At 41.8% G+C, this 20468-nt stretch overlaps 1 protein-coding gene across 1 annotated transcript in view; it reads right to left on the bottom strand.

Annotated features, from left to right (window-relative positions):
* Positions 1-20468, bottom strand: part of KCNU1 (potassium calcium-activated channel subfamily U member 1) — a 135168-nt gene that overhangs the window by 57193 nt on the left and 57507 nt on the right. Inside the window, exon 19 of the mRNA XM_036838630.1 lies at positions 11219-11333. Within this exon, the coding sequence (XP_036694525.1) occupies positions 11219-11333 (115 nt within the window). The remainder of the gene's footprint in view (positions 1-11218; positions 11334-20468) is intronic.

The raw sequence follows: 20468 nt of genomic DNA, 5'->3' as shown, positions 1-20468 counted from the left end.
ACACCAGAAACTTCCCCCAAAGACTAATTTATCTGCAATATATGCGTTAGCAATTCTAAAAGATATGTATTAAAAATTTCTTCCATTATCTAAACTGAACATTTTAGGAGAAGTTTGAGTCTGAAAATGGCATCTCTTCTCACACTTATAAATTGCTTTACGATTTTTTTTTAAACTAGCTTTTCCCCACTGGCACCTTAAACACGGATGAGCTATAATAATAGCTACATTTTATGATCAGAAAGCAGGGAGGCAGCAAGCCGTCTGGACTAAAATTGGAACTGGGGTTAGAATCACAGCCTCGGGAAGAGGGGCAGAGCCTCGCCTGACCCACGGAGGCTCCAGCGGCAGAGAAAGCCCCCCAGCGAAGGCCAGTGGTGACACCCGTGCCATCTTGTCTGAAGACAGAGCTGTGTTCCCAACACAACACTGGGAGTAGAAGAAACTCCAGGTTTTAAAATGAAAAAAAAAAGGGGGGGGGGATTATTTCTTGTCTTTACATAAGGATTCTCCATCAAGTTACATAAAATAACTATTCATTTAGAGCAATAAACAGAATAATAGTAAGAAAAAATATGTGACGTCTGCATGTTTTAAGGAACATGACTATTGCTTAAAGAGAGACGGCCTCATAAATAAAAAAGAATGGTGACGACTCGGCTTTTCCTGGGGCTCTGAGGGGAACAGAGTAGGTTTCCAGGGAGCCAGGTTATTTAGTTCACTTTTTAGCACTATCTGCAGCAATATTTCAGAGCAAAATAAGGAAAATACCTGTTCCTTTTCATTTAGCAGCCGCAAAGATTACAGGGAAAAAAAATAAATAAGAGATATGTAATCCCCGTGGTGTAATCCCAGGGTATGGAAACTCACTTCTCTTAAATACCTCCCTCTGGCGTAATTGACTTTTCATGTGCATTTTAATTATGATATTTTAGCAGGTTGCAAGAGAATTTTTTTTCTTCTGCTGTTGTTGTAAATTATGGTTTGGAAAAAAAAAGTGTTATAAATCTAATTACATTTTCACTTATATTAACAAGTCAGCACAATCTTCCAGCATGTTTACCAAGCAATTCCAATATTTACAGCTGACCTAATTGGTTGTGGGGTAGAAGCAATGAACAATATTTTATTGTCCTGATAGCTGTGCATGTGCTGAAGACAGCTGCTAAGGTGTAAAGCTACCCGGTGACCCTGAAGTTTTGCCTGCCCTGTGTTTGCCTTCATCAACCAGCTGTAAAACAGGATAGAAAGCAGGAGGGAAAGAGAAAGGGTTTCTGGGGTGGGGAGGGTAGGAGTTTGTTAAAGATGTCTTCTCTGAATCCCCCTTTGGCAAGAAAGATTTTTCCAGTTATTTGGGGGCTGTTATAGACTCAAAAGTTAACTTGTTCTTGGCAAGTTTGTATAAAAAGTTATAAATAACTGCATGAAAGCCAGTAATATCTTAGGTCAACATCCCTGATATTTGATGCTAAGTTGAAGCCAATCTTGGTCCTGTCCTTGAATTTCACTGTCAAAGCCCATGTAGTCTTCAGAACCCCAGCATGGGTCTAACACAGGCTGGAAATTCTTATATTCTCACGTCCTTAGAGAACAGGCTAAAAACAAAGAATGCTCCTACCAGGCAGAGACCATATTGCTTCATGGGGAGACAGGAACTGGGTCTACCTCTCACGTTACTCACGGTGAGTTCTGCTGCAGCTTTACCACCCCTCAGATTTAAATGAAGATCACTTTTATCTCTAAGGCCTCTGTCTTTCCTACTAATGCTATTGGTGTTAACACAAATGTAGAATGCCAGTACAATTTTAGCAGAGAGCTGCTTTGAAGTGAGTCTCCAGACCATGGGTTCAATTACTGTGTGGGCCAATCTTGTCTTCTGGGTCATGATAATGATAACGATAATAAATGTTAATTTATTGAGCGCTTACTCTCTGCTAGGAACTCTGCCAAGAGTCTAACATTCAGTCTTCTCATCAGCCCTGTGAGATTGGTACCACCTGTTTTACAGATGGAAGAGCTAAGCCCCAGAGCAGTGAGTGACTGGGTCACCATCATACAGCATGGAAGTCACCGAGCTGAGATAGGACCCTGGCCTGTCCATCTCTGGAGTTCCCACCGTAGCCTTGGCAGTGGGTGGCCTCCTTCTTTATCACTCTTGCCTCAACCTAAAAACTAAGACAGCACTGCACACAATAAACTTTGAGGTGTGGTTTTAGGTGCACCCAGGATGCCCTTACCAAACGTTGCCTAGAATAACACCTCCCCTTCGGAAATCTCCCACATAGGACTCTGTCCCTTAGCTGAAGTCCTTGATCCTCACGAAAGTAGAACTACCCCTGGAAGGATTAATATCGTAAACTTCTGTTTTCGCAAGTGATGGTTCAAATAGTAGATGTTGACGGGGATGGGGAGTAGCTGGAAATTGTAAGTCCTGAGTAGAGGTGACGATGGGCATCAAACAGAGGGCACAGAATGCAGAATGAAAAGTCTGTGGCACCTGCCTAAGTCACATTTACTTTTTCCCTAGGCATGTCCTTAGTCCCTGAATAGAGTTTTACTTAGAAACAGTGACTAAGCCTCCCATAATCTTCACCTTTGTCTTGTTGAGTTAGTTGGTCTTTTATATATGACCCTAAACAGACAAGGTCTCATCCCTGCCTTTTAGGAGACTGTAAGTGAGAAGAATGAAAACATGTAAAAACTAACTACTTAATGCAAATAAATACATACACACAGTAAATAATCAGTTGTCCTACAGGAATTTTTATTCCTGTATTACCCGGGCTGCTTCCTCATCTTACCATCCAGCTAAATCAATGGAAATTTCTGTACCCGTAAGTCCTAGGAGACTGTGACTTTATTTTTCTTAAGACCTGTCCACATATTCACAGAGAGGTTTAAAAAGGGCTTTTGTCTCTCTTTCATTACAGCCTTCTAAGCTAGTCAAACAGACAGGGCGAGGAAGACAAGAGTAATGAAAGGAATATGTTGAATTGTCCATGGTATTACTCTGACACTTTTATGAAGCCTAAAGCTATTTTGTCTTCTATTTTTAAGTAATGAGAATAAAATATTGTTTTTTAATATAAAGAACTCATTTATTCAATACATATCTGATGAATTATTCCTATACAGGCAGACCTCAGGGATATTGCCGGTTCATTTCCAGGCGACCACAATAAAATGAATATCGCAGTAAAGCAAGCCACACTAATTTTTTGGTTTTCCAGCACATGTAAAAGTTACGTTTACACTGCACTGTAGTCTATTAAGTGTGCAATAGCATTATGTCTAAAAAATGTACATCCCTCAATTAAAAATATTTCGTTGATAAAAAAATTCCAACCATCACCTGAAACTTCAGTGAGTTGTAATCTTTTTGCTGCTAAAGGGTCCTGCCTCCATGGTGGTGGCGGCTGACTGATCGGGGTGATGGTTGCTGAAGGCTGGGTGGCCGTGGCAGTTTCCTAAAAGGAGACAGCACTGACGTCTGCCACATCGGCTTCCCTGTAGCACGCAAAGCTGCTTGTTAGCGTTTTACCCACGGCAGAACTTCTTTCAAAACTGGAGTCAGTCCTCTCAAACCCTGCTGCCACTTTACCAACTAAGTTTATTTAACATTCTAGATCCTTTGTGGTCATTTCAGCCATCTTCACAGCATCTTAACCAGGAGTAGATTCCATCTCAAGAAACCACTTTCTTTGCTCATCCATGAGAAGCAACTCCTCATCCATACAAGTTTATCGTGAGATTGCAGCAATTCAGTACCATCTTCAGGATCCACTTCTAATTCTAGTTCTCTTGCTATTTCCATCACATCTGAAGTTACTTCCTCCACTGCAGTCTTGAATCTCTCAAAGTCATCCATGAGGGCTGGAATCAACTTCTTCCAAACTCCTCTTCATATTGATATTGTAACCTCTTCCCATGAATCATGAATGTTCTTAATGGCATTAAGAATAGTGAATTCTTTCCAGGAGGCTTTCAATTTATTTTGCCCAGATCCATCACAGGAATCACCATGTATGGCAGCTATAGCATTACAAAATGTATTTCCTAAATAATAAGACTTGAAAGTCAAAATTACTCCTTGATCCATGGGCTGCAGAATGGATGTTGTGTCAGCAGGCATGAAGACAACATTAATCTTGTCCATCTTCATCAGAGCTCTTGGGTGACCAGGTGCATTATCAATTAGCAGAAATATTTTGAAAGAATAATTTACTAAGAAGTAGGTCGTAAGAGCGGGCTTAAAATATTCAGTAAACCATGTTGTAAAGAGATGTGCTGTCGCCCAGGCTTTGTTGTTTTCATTTATAGAGCACAGGCAGGGTAGATTTAGCATAATTTTTAAAGGTCCTAGAATTTTCAGAAAGGTAAATGAGCGCTGGCCTCAATTTAGAGTTACCAGCTGCGTTAGCCCCTAACAAGAGAGTCAGCCTGTCCTTTGACGTTTTGAAGCCAGGCATTGACTTCTCCTCTCTGGCTATCAAAATCCTAGGGCATCTTCTTCCATTACAAGGCTGTTTCATCCACACTGAAAATCTGTTCTATAGTGCAGTCACCTGCATGAATTATCTTAGCTAGATTTTCTGGAAACTTCCTGCAATTTTACATCAGCACTTGCTGCTTCACCTTGCACTTTGATGTTGTGGAGATGGCTGCTTTTCTTAAACCTCATGAACTAACCTCTGCTGGCCTCAAACTTCTTCTGCAGCTTCCTCACCTGTCCCAGCCTTCACAGAATGGGAGAGGGTTCTGGATTAGGCTTTAAAGGAATGTTGTGGCTGGTTTGATTTTCTATCCAGACCACTGAAACTTTCTCCATATCAGCAATAAGACTGTTTCACTTTCTTATCATTCGTGTGTTCACCGGGGCACCGCTTTTAATTTTTTTCAAGAACTTTTCCTTCACATCCACAACTTGACTGTTTGGCACATGAGGCCTAGCTTTTGACCTGTCTCTGCTTTCGACATGCTTTCCTCACTAAGCTTAATCGTTTCCGGGTTTTGATTTAAAGTGAGAGACGTCGACTCTTCATGTCACTTGAACACTTAGAGGCCACTGCAGGGTTATTAATTGGCCTAATTTCAATATTGCTGTATCTCAGGGAAGAGGGAGGCCCGAGGAGAGGGAGGGAGATGGGGGAACAGCTGGTCGGTGGAGCAGTCGGAACACACACAACATTTATCAATTAAGTTCATAGTCTTAAATGGGTGAGGTTCATGGTGCCCCAAAACAATTACAATAGCAACGTCAAAGACCACTGATCACAGATCACCATAACAAATATAATCATGAAGAGTTTGAAATATTACAAGAATTATCAAAATGACACAGATACACAAAGTGAACAAATGCTGTTGGAAGAATGGCACCAACAGACTTGCTTTGATGTGGGGTGGCCACAGACCTTCAATTTGTAGAAAATGCAGTATCTGCAAAGCGCAGTTAAACAAGGTATGCCTATCTATATGGTACTTTGCTAGAGTCATGGCACACCGCTTCTCAAGAAATCTGATTTCTGCCTATAGGTACAGGACAAGAACTAGAAGGGCGGTATTTAGAGGATCTAAAAGAAAGCATCTACTAATTCTTTCCTTATTCTTATTCTTTTATTCTTCTATTCCCTGGTACCCTAACTCTTTCATCTGTCTTTGGAACTCAGGCTCGTGGTACTTAAAAATAGCACTTCTAGATGTGTCTGTGTCTATCTTTATACCTATCCCCGTATCTATACCTATAATTGAACATAGATACATTTGCCTTACTGTTTTCTTTGAACTGTTAATTGAGACTTGATGAAGATGCTTACTAAACTTCATGGCCGAAATACACCCCTGCTAGTGATTCCTATGTATCCAAATAACACCAATTGAAATGAGGAAGGCATCTTCAGAGGTTCTGAAATGTAAGGTAGGAAACCATAGGATTGGGAACATAAGTGCTACCTGGACTCTTGGAGAAAGGTAACTTGGGGATGAATTACTGGCTATACGGCATTAAGTAAACATGGACTCTAGAACATGATTTGAAATCCTACAGTAAGAGAATACTCAATAAGCATGCATGAAGGAAAAAAATCAAAGACTGCTTCTGATTTACTGGTCGTGGACCATACTGTACTCAAACAGAAAAGCCTATGCTTGTCTAGAGGAAAAGTTATTTTAAAAGCTTAATATGGCAGAAAGGGGGAAAAAAAGTACCTGCTCAGATCATCTCATTTGATTAGTTTCTGCAGAAAGCTCAGATAGGATGTGGAGAGAGAAGAACCACGTATGGTGATTCGTATCCAAGCTTCTCCCCCTGGAAAGACACTGGAAGCTGGTCCTCAGTAGGAGTTCAGGCATCTCTGAGGTTAAAAGATGGTGTTTCTCTTGCCTGGATCATCTGGGGCACAGAATTCAATAAATATGAAGAGCTGAGAATAGAAAGAGAAGAAGGGCTCAGCTTCCTTCCCTAACATCAGTCTGTGTGTGTGTGTGTGTGTGTGTGTGTGTGTGTGTGTGTGTGTGTGTGTGTGTGTGTAAGGGGCATAGTACTCGAAAGTGAGAACTTGTAGGAACAGATGTCCCAGGAGCCATGCCTGGCAGAGGATGCCCTGGCAGTCCTTCTGATGGACTGTAATTTGCTCAGAAACTGAAGACTGCTGTGGGATCAGCTGGAAGACGCTGGGAAAGAGCTAAGGAAGGAGCTGGAACCGCCATGGAAAGAGTGTTCTGGAGGGGAAATGGCAAGTAACAGACAGACTTGGGCGCAACAAAGTGAGTGCGCCAGTGGAAAGTACCACATTAGGTATCTTCACTGAAAACCCTGTTGATCTGCTCCATTGAGCTGACACTCCGTGGATGGGGGGCTGTAGACAGTGCATGAAATTTTGGAAGGTCTTAAACTTCAAGCCCTCTCCCCTTGAATGAGAAAGAAATTGGCTGCAGAAGCATGGGCATCTACGAGCCAGGGAAATGATGGCAGAGGTGGTGGGCGGGGCACAGAGCCACAAGCAGGGAACCCTTTTTCACTTGCCCAATTTTTACTAGATAAGAATTTAATCTGTTTTATCTCATTCAATCCTCACAAATAACAGTTCAATTATTTCGGTTCTAATGTTATCTCTGTTTTGAAGATGAGGAAACTGAAGCCTAAAGGCTGAGGAAGGTGGTGATCTAGGGCTCATGCCTGCTGTGGGGCAATGCTCATGGCCGGTATTGATGGGCCACTTGCCTTTTAAAGAGCTAAGGCTGGACCAGACATCAGGAAAGAGAGAACAAAATACTACGCATGGTCTCTGGTATCTCTAAAAGGAAACGGGGCAGTATGAAGGCAAAGCTGATGCTATAAATGCAATCTTAGTCACGGGTTTCACAGAGACAAAGTGGGAAGGGAAACTGTGTGGAAACTTATTTAGGCTTCAGTAGAGTCTGTAAGGGTTGAAATTAGGCAGACCCAGAGGGAGGGTTTCTAGGGAAGGGCTGATATTCCCAAAGAAGACAAACCTTTCTATTAGAATTGGTTTCCTCTCCTGACCCAGATCTATCAGACACTACTTGGAAATTTCTGCCTCTCCTTGTTTCACTGATTAGCGATCTACCCATGTCCACTTGAGTTTATAAACACCCACTTTTCAAAACACTGAATGACTTAGTATGGTTGTTGTGTTACTGGCCAGTCACAACATGAGTTAGTTGTATCTAAATCTTTTCTTTCTAATATCTAATCAAAACCGGGTTTCCTGAAGAAGTGGATTTTGATGGAGACAGAAAATAGTCAACAACTGTACAACAGTAAAATGGTCAGAACTTTCCTAAGCTCGCCCAAAGTGGGGTGGCCACAGTAAAGAAACTGGAAGTGAGGGCAAAGGGGCTCCAAGAGGGTTTGAGAGGCATTTTTATTTATCACCACATTTTGCATAGGTGTAGGTCTAAGCTTATCACCCTGAAAAAAGTCAGAGGAAATATTCATCTTCCCCCTCTCGTATTATATGACCTCTCGATTTAAGGACGCAGAACGCTGGTGAACAGAACTAGTATTTGTCTATTTGCTCAATGAATACATATTCAACCCCCATCTATTAAACAGAGTTTTGTGTGCTAGTCTGAGACCCAAACTGCTGTTTATATGACGTTACTTGTTGTTGCTTATTCTGTGGGAAAAGAAAGATACCAGGGATGCAATGAAATATTGGACTATAAGTTTCGCCTAAGTTAGGGCTCTCTGTACTGCTTCGAGTACTGAGGATAGAAGATAGTAGTTTCTGAACTTACCAGAAAACCCACTAGTGGCCTGAAGATTACATCTTTAAAAGCACCAAGCCCACTGTCAGCAAAACTATAAATAATCGTAGGCTGGTTTTGGAGTGTGCATGTAATACTATTAACACATCGAAAATGGATCACAAATAGCGCCTACCACACATATTACATTTTTTCCCCAATAATGCCTACTTGTCTCTATTAAGTCATCAAGTCTATTTTACCACTCGCGATTGTTACTCAGGACATGTGTTTGCTAATTTGCTAGCTGGAATATCTTTGCCTTACAAAAAGAAAAACAACAAAAAACCCCCCAAAACCAGAAAACAAAACCCACCCTATTCTGTAGTCCCAAGTGGGAGCAGTACCTGTCATATATCCCATTAACACTGGATTTCAAACAACTGAGCTGACCACTCCCTTGAGGAAATATCACAGAAATTCACTCACAAATAGCACTTATCTGTCAACGTGCATACGACCATCTCATCAGCAGTCTGGCTTTGATTAGTTTTTTTTAAGCTCTGTAGTTCATGAGAATCTGTCTTGCTTTTGAATTAAGAGGTGCAAGTGAATAAGCATCATCTTTACAGATGATCTGGATGGCAAACTATCACTATCTTTGACCTTCTTTAGGGGCTTTAAAGCATATTCAGGGATCCCCCAGCCATAGAGAGGGCTGATGGGTCCAGGTTACAGATGGACCAGGCCATCTGGACCAACTCTCCTTTTAGATGCCTGCTTTAGGCCATTTCCTTATTTATCATAGACGATAAAGGGATTAAAGAAAATGGGGAAAACATCAGTAACTTAAATGATTTTGTTTGTATAGCTGTGTTAAAGAATGGTGGGAAAAGTCAGTGAAACTCAATGGCTGAAATTGCATTTAAGGATCTTCTGTGGGTTTTGATTATCCATGACTTGCTAATCCTCTCTTATCACAGAGAAGACAAGGGAAAGAATAAATGAAAGCATAAACATGGTTGGAGCATTTTATGTGTTACCACATATGTTATCTTTATAGTCTCAAAACACTTTTCAGATTGGAATCATGTTTTTGCAACAACTTTGCATCAACGGAACATAACATACACGCTTATATTCACACACACGCACAATACCAACAACCAAGAACATATTCTTGAGAAATCTGAGACGTTATTTCTCACTCCATCACGCATCCACACCTCTAGTCAGGCTACTCGGTACATGGAAGGCTCCATGTTTTCCCCATGCGTTGCCCGTGTTCCGTTCTCCACAGGAACTGAGGTTCCCTTTCTCTTACCTTTCTCCAAATCCCACTTCCTACAGGAAGCATTCTGGAACAATCCACCCAGCCCCCATTGACCTCTTCCTCTTTGATCTGCTGTCAGAATCATCAGTGTAGCACTGGAAGGGATGCTGCCTCATTTGGCCTCTGATTTAATTTATCTGAATTCATCTTGTTTACCCAACTAGGTTGCATGGGGGTGGAAACATGATTTCTGCATCTAAGGGCACACCAAGCATAGTGCCTACTTAGCACACAGAGCTACTCAACACTTAGCTCTTTACCAACCATTTTAAAAAGAAAGAAAAATCTACAAATCCCAATGCTAACCCCTAGCTGTTCTGTTGTCATTAAGAGTGAGGCAAAATTCCTGAAATTCCATAGAACCTTTCCTCCAAACAGATGTTAATCCTTTCCCTCCCTTCCCACAGATTATCCCACTCAGATTTCATAAAATCCTGGAATGGAAGGCAGGGAAGGGCAGAAAACATAATTCCTAGATTTTTGTATTCCTCTTAGAAAGCACACACATGAAGCGGTGGCACCTTTGGTGGCTCAGATATTTGACGCCTGCCTCACCTGCTGGACAGGTACAGCAAAACCTCCGTTAACCAGACCCATCTATCCAGAATCATCAGTTAAACAGAAGCATGATCCTTCATGCATTAAAAGAAAGAGGTGAATTATAGCAAAAACAGGATCAAGGATTTATTTCAAGATCCACATCCTTGGAGGGCTCTGCGCCTACTACATATTCAGTCCAATCTCGTACATCTTCCTAGATACAATAATTGATCACTGCAATAGTAAGGAACATTTAATGAATGCTTACTCTCAGTCAGGAATCAAGCAAAATGCTTTAAATACCTCATCTCATTCAGTCCTTACAAAGAACCTACAGAGTATTCATTACCATTATACTCATTTAAGATATCAAAACTGAGACACCTAGAAGTAATGCAAGCTACCCAAGATCGCACAGCTTAGGGAAGGCCAGCGTTTGCATGGAACATTGTGGGATGCCAGAGAAGACGATACAGTACTTACCCATTGCCAATCACGATTCTCAATCATGAAAGATTTTCCTGGTATTTTATAGCTACTAAATTGAAATGCTGCCAACACATGACAGAGTTATTCACAATAAGATTTGGGGTGACAGAAGTTTTAGATCAACCCTCTATTTAAAAATTATTCAATAAACAGATCACACTCTTCACCTCCAACCCTGCATTCTGCTTAATCGGGGTTATCTTGGAGTAGAGAGATGCAGGGAAAAGAGAGTAGGGGAGGAAGAATTTGTTGGCCCTATTTTGCAGATTTAAAAACCAAAAGCAATCTCATCAACAATTTGTTGGAAATAAGGCATGGATTAATAATAGAAAAAACATGGGGGAAGAGTTGAAATTTTGCCCTCACCCACATTTCCTGAGTGCCTGGAGGGTGATCTGAAAGAAAACTGGGTGCATAACCTCTGGCTGTCATAAGTATAAATTATTTCAGCAATGTTGTGGGAGGTATATTTGCTTAGTTCTGTCATATTGGGAGAAGTTGGGATGAATTCATGTTGGTGAGGAACAATTGTATTAGTCAGTATAGGAGCTGATAAAGCAAATATTCCTGTTTAAGTCAAATTTTTATTGCCCAGTGATTCTTAGAAAAAAAACATAGAGGACCAGGGTTCTCTGCATCTCTTACCTGGTGGTAAAGCTCAAGTTGCTAGCCATGCTCATATGTGTCGCTGGGTAGGAGTCCTGTGTTTTGGGACCAGAGTGTTCCCTTCCGTTGTTTCTCATCACCATGACTGTTGCCCCTGCAATGTCATAGCCATCTTGGTGAGTTGGCATAATACCCCTTCATAAGGGATTTCTGGACTGTTCCTATTGGCTGAGAGAGCTCTAGCCTCTTGACTAGGGAGAGGCTGAGAATCCTCAGCTACAGACTAGTCCTAAGAGTATGGTTTGTAGAAAACTCTTTTAATTTCCTCCTACAGAGTTAGAGAGTGGGTGAAAATGATTGTGAGGATGTTAATACCATATGGTATCCTTAAAATAAGTACCTACTGAGTACTTTCTTACCCATTCTGCACCTTTCTAATCCATCATTCTTCCCATCTCATCCAGAAGTATAGCACTTGGGGAGCCTTTTGGCTGCCAGCAGTCTACAGCCACTACAGGACTCTAAGAAAAGATCGCTATACAAGGCCCCTACTCCCTTCTGCAGATACTGGTCAGCCTGCAATTCATTCTCCTTGGATACTGCTTCTTTCTACTTCATTTTTCCTTCAAGGCTTCCTTTATTATTTATTTTAACTTTTGAAGAATCTTGATCTTACCTGGGATATGTCTCAAAACATTTGTGAATTTCCACATCTGGAAATAACACAAAAGCAGATAATCTTCTCATCTGCAAAATAGGGAGAAGACTAGGACCTCAAAGGGTGATTGTTGAGGATAAATGCAAGAATGTGTGAGCAACACTAAATGAGCAACCCGAAGCTGCTTTGAGATGGAAAAAAGCTGACACCTGAGCCTCCTGCAGCCATATGTTGACACTCCATCACGCCATTTTTATTCCAGAACAGAGATTTAACCTAGGAATCCTTTCAACGCACTTGGCTAGGAAGCCATCCTTGCTCAATAAGAATTGGCACTTGGTACTGTGATGAAAAGTAACATTCTAAAGGATGCTTTGGAAGTTAAATGCTTTTCTTTCACTATTCAAAAACCCTGCATGATCTGCTTGCCTGAACCTGACTGCCAGGTGATCAGAGATGGGAAGACTGCCTGGGAAGAAGTCATCGAGGAGATGGACAGAGTCAGAGGAGCCATCACTGCTACTCCTCTTCCTTTGCCCACCTAAGTGGAGAAGAGAGACATGACCTTTCCTCCTGTGTCAATTTCAGAATCTCTCTGTACTTAAGACTACTCAGAATGGGGAGTTCCTCTGGAACAAGCCTTTAAACCCACGCCGAGCCAGGTTTTGGACAATGGCAGACAGAAAGAGCCACAGAGACATCTTGGTATCCCTCTTCTTTTGATGTAACTCTTTCTAAGCCATTTTAATCTGCAGAAAATATCAATTGAGTCAAAACACACTTTTGGAAGAAGAGGGACATCCTTTGCATATGTGATTTGTCGGTTTAAATCAGCAGTAATTGCATCATACAGGTGTACTAACAGCCAAGTATGGAATAAGATTGCTCCCTATCTGTAATCCTCAGAAGCCTTCACTTACATATGGAATTTTGATGGGGCTTTCAGGTTGATTGATGTTTCCTTATTTTGTGGTTACCTTTTGCCCTGGGGGGAACAGCTTGGGAAGGGAACTTCTGAAGAAAAATCTAAGCGAGGACTAGCGTGTTACCAACTGTCAGTCTTTAAAGGCTAGTCGGCTTAGTACTCGTGATAGAAACTGAGCTGTGGAATGCAAAAGGCAACATGCCTAAACTGGCTTGGGAACAATGGAACTTTCGGGAAGTCTCTGTTTTCTCAGAGCCTCACTCTCCAGCCAACAACATTTGCCAGGTATTAAGAAAAGGTGGGAGGGGACATGCGGGTGAGGTGAGTGCTAGGTATGAACCCTGAGAAATTTTTGCTCAATAAAGCTTTGAATCTTCCCTTGTGTCCTTCTTAATAAAATCTCTCCTGAAAACACATGAATGATCTGCATAATGTTGGAAGCGTTCATGATTATGGAAGTACGTCCATGGATACGGGGGTTGGAAGGCGCAGTCTCGTGGGGATGGGTGGAGGCTCTGGCTGTGTGCTGCTGGCTGCCCGAAGGGGAAAGAACTGGTCCACGTGATCTCTTTGGTTCCTTCAACTCTAAGTTCTATAATCCTAATGAATTTCGCAAAAAAGTCTGAAAGTGTCCTCTCTACCAGGTTGCAGAGAGGGCTGTTAAGAAAGTGCAACAACAATTACTGCCCTTTCTCCCAGTTTCTTTGCTGCTTCAAACACTTGGGAGAAAAACCAAAGAATAAAATAAAACTAGGAAGTAAAGTCCCCTTCTCTCAAGGCAGTAGATAAGCAATTGAAGTTTCTCTGATTTTACTCTAAGAGCATTTGATCATTTGATTTATTTATATTTTAATCTATTTAGCTACAGCTGACAGTGTCCAAGTAGTTATGTTTTCATATTTTAGGCAAGGGAAAAATGAAACGGATTTTTGCCTGACGCCCTAACCAGACTGTTAATGGCTTGCCATGGCTTACTATGACTTCTTCTCTATGGATATTCTAAAGAGGGCTTCCGAATAAAGCATTAGACATCAAAAAAGACATGGCATCTAAGACCTGTGGGTGACTGGAAAAAAAAAATTAAAGTCCTATGCACGGCCAGCATCTTGATTATCTTTCTCTTTTCTTCAAGAAGTGATTTCCTTGACAGCTACAGGCAACCATTTTCCTTTCCTGGCACACGTGATAGGATTGCATATTAAGACACGCCTCATACACGATTTCCATATGGAGAGCAATAATGCTACTCCTCTCTCTCTCCCTCAGGAAATCTTATCATAGCCCAAATGAGTGAAAATAATTCCTGCCTTATTTGGCTGATTCTGAATCTGCTCCAATTTACTAAGTAGCTCAATTGTTGCAAAATTTAGTATCTACCAGTCGTTGTGACACACCTAAGAAGTGATACCATGTATTCTGGATAAGAAACACTCCTCTCAGGAGCGGAAGAAGAAGCAGGACAAGAGATCAAGCCGATGCCTTCGTCTTGCAAAAGTAGGGATAACATTCATCCACCTATTTATTTTTTTATTTATATATCTGTTCATGATCAGAACTTCAGGAAAATTCTTAGAGCTATGAAAGATGGCATGGATTGGCATGAAGAGAGGCTAGATCCAGGGAAACCTGCCAGGATGCTATTATAATCATCGGGATGAGAAATAAAGAGGGCCACGGCCAAAGTGGAGATGGACACCAAGGACTCGAGAAAATGAAGCCGCACCGCCAGCGGTGGGACTGACTACAAGAACGATGGCAACTGTCGTGAATACAGGAATGCAAGATACTGGTGCATGGTCTTTGTGGACTATTACCAGGTTGTCTTCCTTTTTGTTGGAATTGGGTGTCATGTGGTCCCTGGCCCTGCTTTAGAGAAGAAGAGGCATTTAGGAACACCGCTGCTCTCTCTGCTACCTATAGCCATTGGTGCAGGAGGAGAGCCAAGCTGGAGAGCTGGCAGATTCACTGCGGGGGTTAGAGCTCAACCTTCCAGGTTAGGAATGCTCATCCCTAGGGAACACTGGCTGGGCTGACTCCCTTCTTAAAGAGGTCACTTAGTCTGGGATGCTGACGAAAAAAATGACCCAAGGCCAAACCTAAAGAAAACTATGAAGTAGAGTAAATTCAAGTTTGGACCTCCTATTCAAGCTATTTCTTATCATTTCTGCGCATCCCTGACCCCTTTTCACGCCCTCTTTCCAATTTCCTCTTCATAATTCCCCTCTCATTTACGCGTGACTCCATCACAAACATTAACATTTTAAGAAGGAACCTAAAGCGTTTCTCAGGGGGTGAGGATTAGGGGAATTTGGACACAACTTTCCTAAGGCCACTCTCCCGTTGCCCACTCTCCACGCCATCACATCCAGAGACCGGTGTGTGCTTCTCCCTGCTCTGGTTGAGGACCACCGCTCTAAAATCTTAGGCGTTAGAGGATTCAGTGCTGAAATGGCAGGCAGTGAACTGTTGAGTTGGAGCTGGGAAAGTTTCTGCCCAGTAACTTATCTAATTACACATGATTCCTCCTGCTCTTAAGGCTGGCCCTACTATGCCTGGTCTTCATGCTCTGGATCCAAAACACATTGGGGAATGGGTTCAGATAAGTATAATCTACCAGGACTTCTCTGCCAATTCTTATTTCATCTGAATTTCATTGATGAGAAAAATAGTGAGATTGTTTTTTGAGTTTGTGTTCCCATAGGTTCTATGATAATTACCATATAGGTAGTACTTACTATTTGCCAAGAACTGTTCTTAATGCTTTCTATATGAATAGACTCAACCTGTATACTCTTTATGTACTAATATTCTCATTTAACCCTCTGAGATATGTAATATTATCACCAATATTTTCCAGAAATCTGAAACACTCTGAGAGCTTAAATAGCTTGCCTAAGATCACACAGCTAAGAAGTAAGTGAGCAATGCAGAATCCAACGTTTTTAACCACTGCACCCTGCTGCCTCTCTAAAATGTTAGATTATGAACTTAAGGGGAGAACCTCTGGTATGGTTCTATTCAGAAAAAAAAAAAAAAAGGAAGTGATCAAAGAAGAGGGATTATAAATCATAGAACATCAGAACTGAAAAGAGCCATAGCAGTGATGAGGACTGCTGAATTTCAAAAGGATGACACTGAGATCCCAGAAGGTGATGTGTCTTCCCTAAACCGCACCCAATCAGTGGCACTGCCGCCATCAGAATTCAAGCCTTCTGACTTCTCGTTGAGTACAGGAGGTGGAAGAAGTTGGTGGGACTGAGCAAGCTTAATTAACTCAACGAAGAGATAATTCTTTAAAGGGAGTGGACTGGGGATACATTTCATCTGACTCTGAAATGTAAAATATTCAACCTGGAATCTGAACTATCTCTAAGTCAGTAAATTTTCTATTCTATCATCTATTGATAAGTTCCTTAGTCCTTTTAGAAAGTTAATTCTCTGGGAGAATTTCCAAGACATTATCATGACTCTTAAATCTGTAAGGCCAAGTAGTCCCCTTCTACAATGATGTCCTCTTTGGCACATTTTTGGCTAGAACTAACTCTCCAGGTTCAAATTCACACACAAGTGCACTCCCCTGGCTACCAGACCCTGAGTGTTTCATGGTACTCTGCTGCCATCGTCTGGCAGAGTGAAGTAAGAACAGCTGGCTCACTCATAGCCTGCTATTTAAGAATCTTGGTACCAGATTAATTAGAGTTGTCCTGGATGTAGTAGAAGTGGTGATGGAGGATCAGTATGGAGCAAGAAGAAAAAAAAAATGATTCTATTATGAGAAGAATGAAAGGTTCCTGGGAAGATCAAATGCCAGATTATAAATTGAAAGTCTTACTGATTCCCTAGATACTCTAAATTACCTGTTATAGAAGTGGGTGAAATTTGGCATATCTACAAATATGAATGCAGAGCCCTTTTCTTTAAACAAAAATCTTTCCATCTTTATACTAGACCAACTAACTTCCTGCTTTAAAATATTTATAACAAAAACACACTTAAAAGTCAGCTAAATGATTATTCAATTTATAAAAGTTTTTGTTTTATAAAATGACTGACAGCAGTGCATGCATATGAGTGTATAACTTATGTGCAAAAGTTTGATTTGTACACTGTGTTTACAGGGGTATGTCTACTGCATGAAACAATGCTGCATTTTCATATGGGATAAAGATATGTGTAATGAGACAATAATCTTAATGTATTATTTTTTTATTTCTTATTCACACCTCTTTAATGGGACATTTCTCCATTTAGTCAGCCTCACCCATTGCCTCAAGAATGATTCATATTGGGTCTCCCTGGTGGCGCAGTGGTTACGAATCCGCCTGCCAATGCAGGGGACACAGGTTTGAGCCCTGGTCCGGGAAGATCCCACATGCCGCGGGGCAACTAAGCCCGTGCGCCACAACTACTGAGCCCGCGAGCCACAACTACCGAGCCCACGTGCCTAGAGCCCGTGCTCTGCAACAAGAGAAGCCACCGCAACGAGAAGCCCGCACACCGCCACGAAGAGTAGCCCCCGCTCACCGCAACTAGAGAAAGCCCACGCACAGCAACAAAGACCCAACACAGCCAAAAATAAATAAATTACAAAAAAAGAATGACTCATATTGTTATAGAATGCAAAAGAGTCAATGTTTAACTTTTGAATCCCAAATAGGCTCTTGAAGCCCATTTAATTAACAGTATTCTTTAGAGTCAAGCGTTCCGTTGCAAGCCCTCTAGGTAATAGGGATTTCAGGAAATGGCATAGGAATAGTTTCCTTCTATGCCCAAAACTGTCTTAGATTTTCACAAAAAAAGTTAAAGAGTCAGAAAAAATAGATATGGTTAAGATAGAGCCTTTAGTTCGGAATGTGGGATGGAAGCATGAAAAGTTCCATGGACCTGCTTCTCCATGAAACAACAGTAACTAGTGAAAATTGAAACACACACACATACACACACATACAAGCCCAATTAAAATCTCTAGAAATTGTCCTACAGGCATGTAGCAAATGTAGACAATTTATTCAAAAAATTATACCAAACCTTAGGAAGAGCTACAAGAGCCACAGGCACTTGAGCCACAAACAGCTTCCTTTCCTCCAACCCCAACTAAGTGTGACAGAAGCTCCATTCTGGGTACGTGTGCCCGGAAATACAGAGCTACCCTTCCCTCCAGCTTCCAGGCGAGGGCTATGGTGTGTCTCGGGGAGGGGCAGGGCACCAGCATTTCTCATTCTCCCAGCCCCATGATGCAGAGGCTAAGTTTCAGGTGAGTACAACCAAGAGGATGGAGGCTCCCTTCCTCCACACAGCCCTCACTCATGGGGCAGAGGCCCTGCCCCAGCATCACAGGGTGAAAACCATGGAGCACTGAATAGCCTCATCCCAGCTCACACCCAAGGCCAAGGTTTTACAGTGGGAGAGGCAAACCAAGACCAGAAGCTACCGCCACTGCCCAGAGACCCGCTCAAAAAGCAGATGTGTCAATTCCAGAGAGGTGGACGACCGTTTCTACCCCACAGCTCCTGGGCAGTGGCTCAGAGATTCTGCCCAAAGGGAGAGGCAGGTCACTACAATACAGAGCTCTGATATTCTTCCCAAGGGAATTGGCTTTACTTGGAGTAGAGTGTGGAGGAGCTCAAGTCCAAGGATGTTCTTGAAAACAATAGTGATTTTGGTGGCAAATCATTAAGTGGATGCTGGTAGTTCCATGAGAGCAACAAGGTAAACCATGGGCCAGAATTTACCATAGTGAACCAGGAAAGAGACAGCTAATAAGTGCTCTCTCAGAGTCAGAACAAACCTCAGACTAGCCTCAGAAACTACTCCTGCAAAGGGGCTCAAATTTAATTGGATAATATTGTAAAGCAATATATGCCTCAGGGTATTGTCAAAAATAATAAGAGTCACTGGCAGCCAATGAGTGTAGCCTAAGAGCTGGGTGTGATACTAACAGAGGCAGAGAGCTTAACAGAGAGTCAGGAAAGGAGACAATTAAAAAGAGCCCAGTTAAAACCACTGTCATCCCAGGGTGACTATGTGCATCCCAAGGCTATACTCTCTGATGGGCAACACCAGAGGCTTCACACCGCAGGGGAAATAGAGTTCAATGAAATAGTCCAGCCAAGCCACTAACCCACTAACCCAACAAGAAACGACAGTACCATCCCTGGTGTCCAGAGTTGCTACAACGAAAAGTTTGTGCTTCAAATTATTTGAAGAAAATGAAAAGCCAAACCACAGGATGGGAGGAAATATTTGCAAATCACATATCTGATAAGGGACATGTATCTAGGATATTTAAAGACCTAATGCAACTTAATAATAGAAAGACAATAGCCCAATTTAAAAATGGGCAGAGGATTTGAATAGACATTTCTTCAAAGAAGATAAACAAATGGCTAATAAGATCCTTATTAAAAGATGCTCAACATCTGTAGCCATTAGGGAAATTAAGTTAAAAATCACAGTAAGATACCACTTTACACTCATTAGAACAGCTATTATTTTTTTTAAAAAAGGAAAATAATAAGTGTTGGTTAGCATGTGGAGAAATGGCAACCCTTGTTCTTGTGCACTGCTGGTAGGAATGTAAAATGATGCAGCTGCTGTGTAAAACACTATGGTGGTTCCTCAAAAAATTAGACATAGACTTAATATTTGATATAGCAATTCTACTTCTAGATGTATACACAAAAATTAAAAGAGGAACTCAAACAGATATCTCTGTGCCAATATTCATAGCAACATTATCCACAATATCCAAAAGCTGGAGATAATCCAAGTGTCCATCGACAGATGAATGAGTAAACAAAAGGAAGTGTATCCACACAATAGAACATTATTCCCCATGGAAAGAAGTGAGGTATTGATACATGCTACAACAGGGCTATGTGAAAGGAGCCAGATGCAGAAGGCCCCGTACTGTATCACCCCCTCTTTATGACGTGGCCGGAAGAGGCAAATCTGTAGAGGCAGAAAGTAGGCTAGTGGCTGCCAGGGAGAGGAGGACGGGGAATGATTGCTGCTGGGTATGGAGCTTCCTTTTGAGGTATGGAAATGTCCTAAGATTGATTGTGGTGATGGTTGTGTAAACCTGCTGATATACTAAAACCCACTGAATTGCTGGACCCTTTAAAAGGATTTGGTATTTATTTCATAGTTTTTGAATTATATCTCGATAAAGCTATCAACCAAAAATGACAGAGCCTGGACCCCTGAGAAAACCCTTAGTCCCTCCCAACCAACACACACACCTGGTGTCTCAGGAAGGTGAGAGGTGGTGAGACAAGGAACATAGGATAATTTTATGGTGTGTAAGGGGAGAAAATCCATAGGAAAACCCTCTTCATATGGATCCTGGTGGGCGCACTTAGAGGAGTATTTAGTAACAGTGCAAGATGACTAGAGAAGAGCTGATGGCGGCACGTGTGTGTTTAAGCAGAAGACGGCCTGAGGGCACCACCTAGGTTCCCACATCCTGACACGCACACCTACGAATGTGGGGAGACTGACAAATCCCACAGAGCAGAGAGACCGAAATAACATATGGAATAAAAAGACTAGGAGTAAAGGAAAAGGGGACTTTGTAGACCTCAAGACCAGAGGCTAAAAACTACAATGAGGCACCACCTCACACTGGTCAGAATGGGCATCATCAAAAAGCCTACAAACAATAACTGCTGGAGAGGGTGTGGAGAAAAGGGAACCCTCTGGCACTG

Source organism: Balaenoptera musculus, chromosome 21, assembly GCF_009873245.2.
Source record: "Balaenoptera musculus isolate JJ_BM4_2016_0621 chromosome 21, mBalMus1.pri.v3, whole genome shotgun sequence".
In the NCBI taxonomy this organism is placed as follows: domain Eukaryota; kingdom Metazoa; phylum Chordata; class Mammalia; order Artiodactyla; family Balaenopteridae; genus Balaenoptera; species Balaenoptera musculus.
Note: the sequence above shows the minus strand (reverse complement) of the source record. Positions and strands in the feature narration are given on the sequence as shown.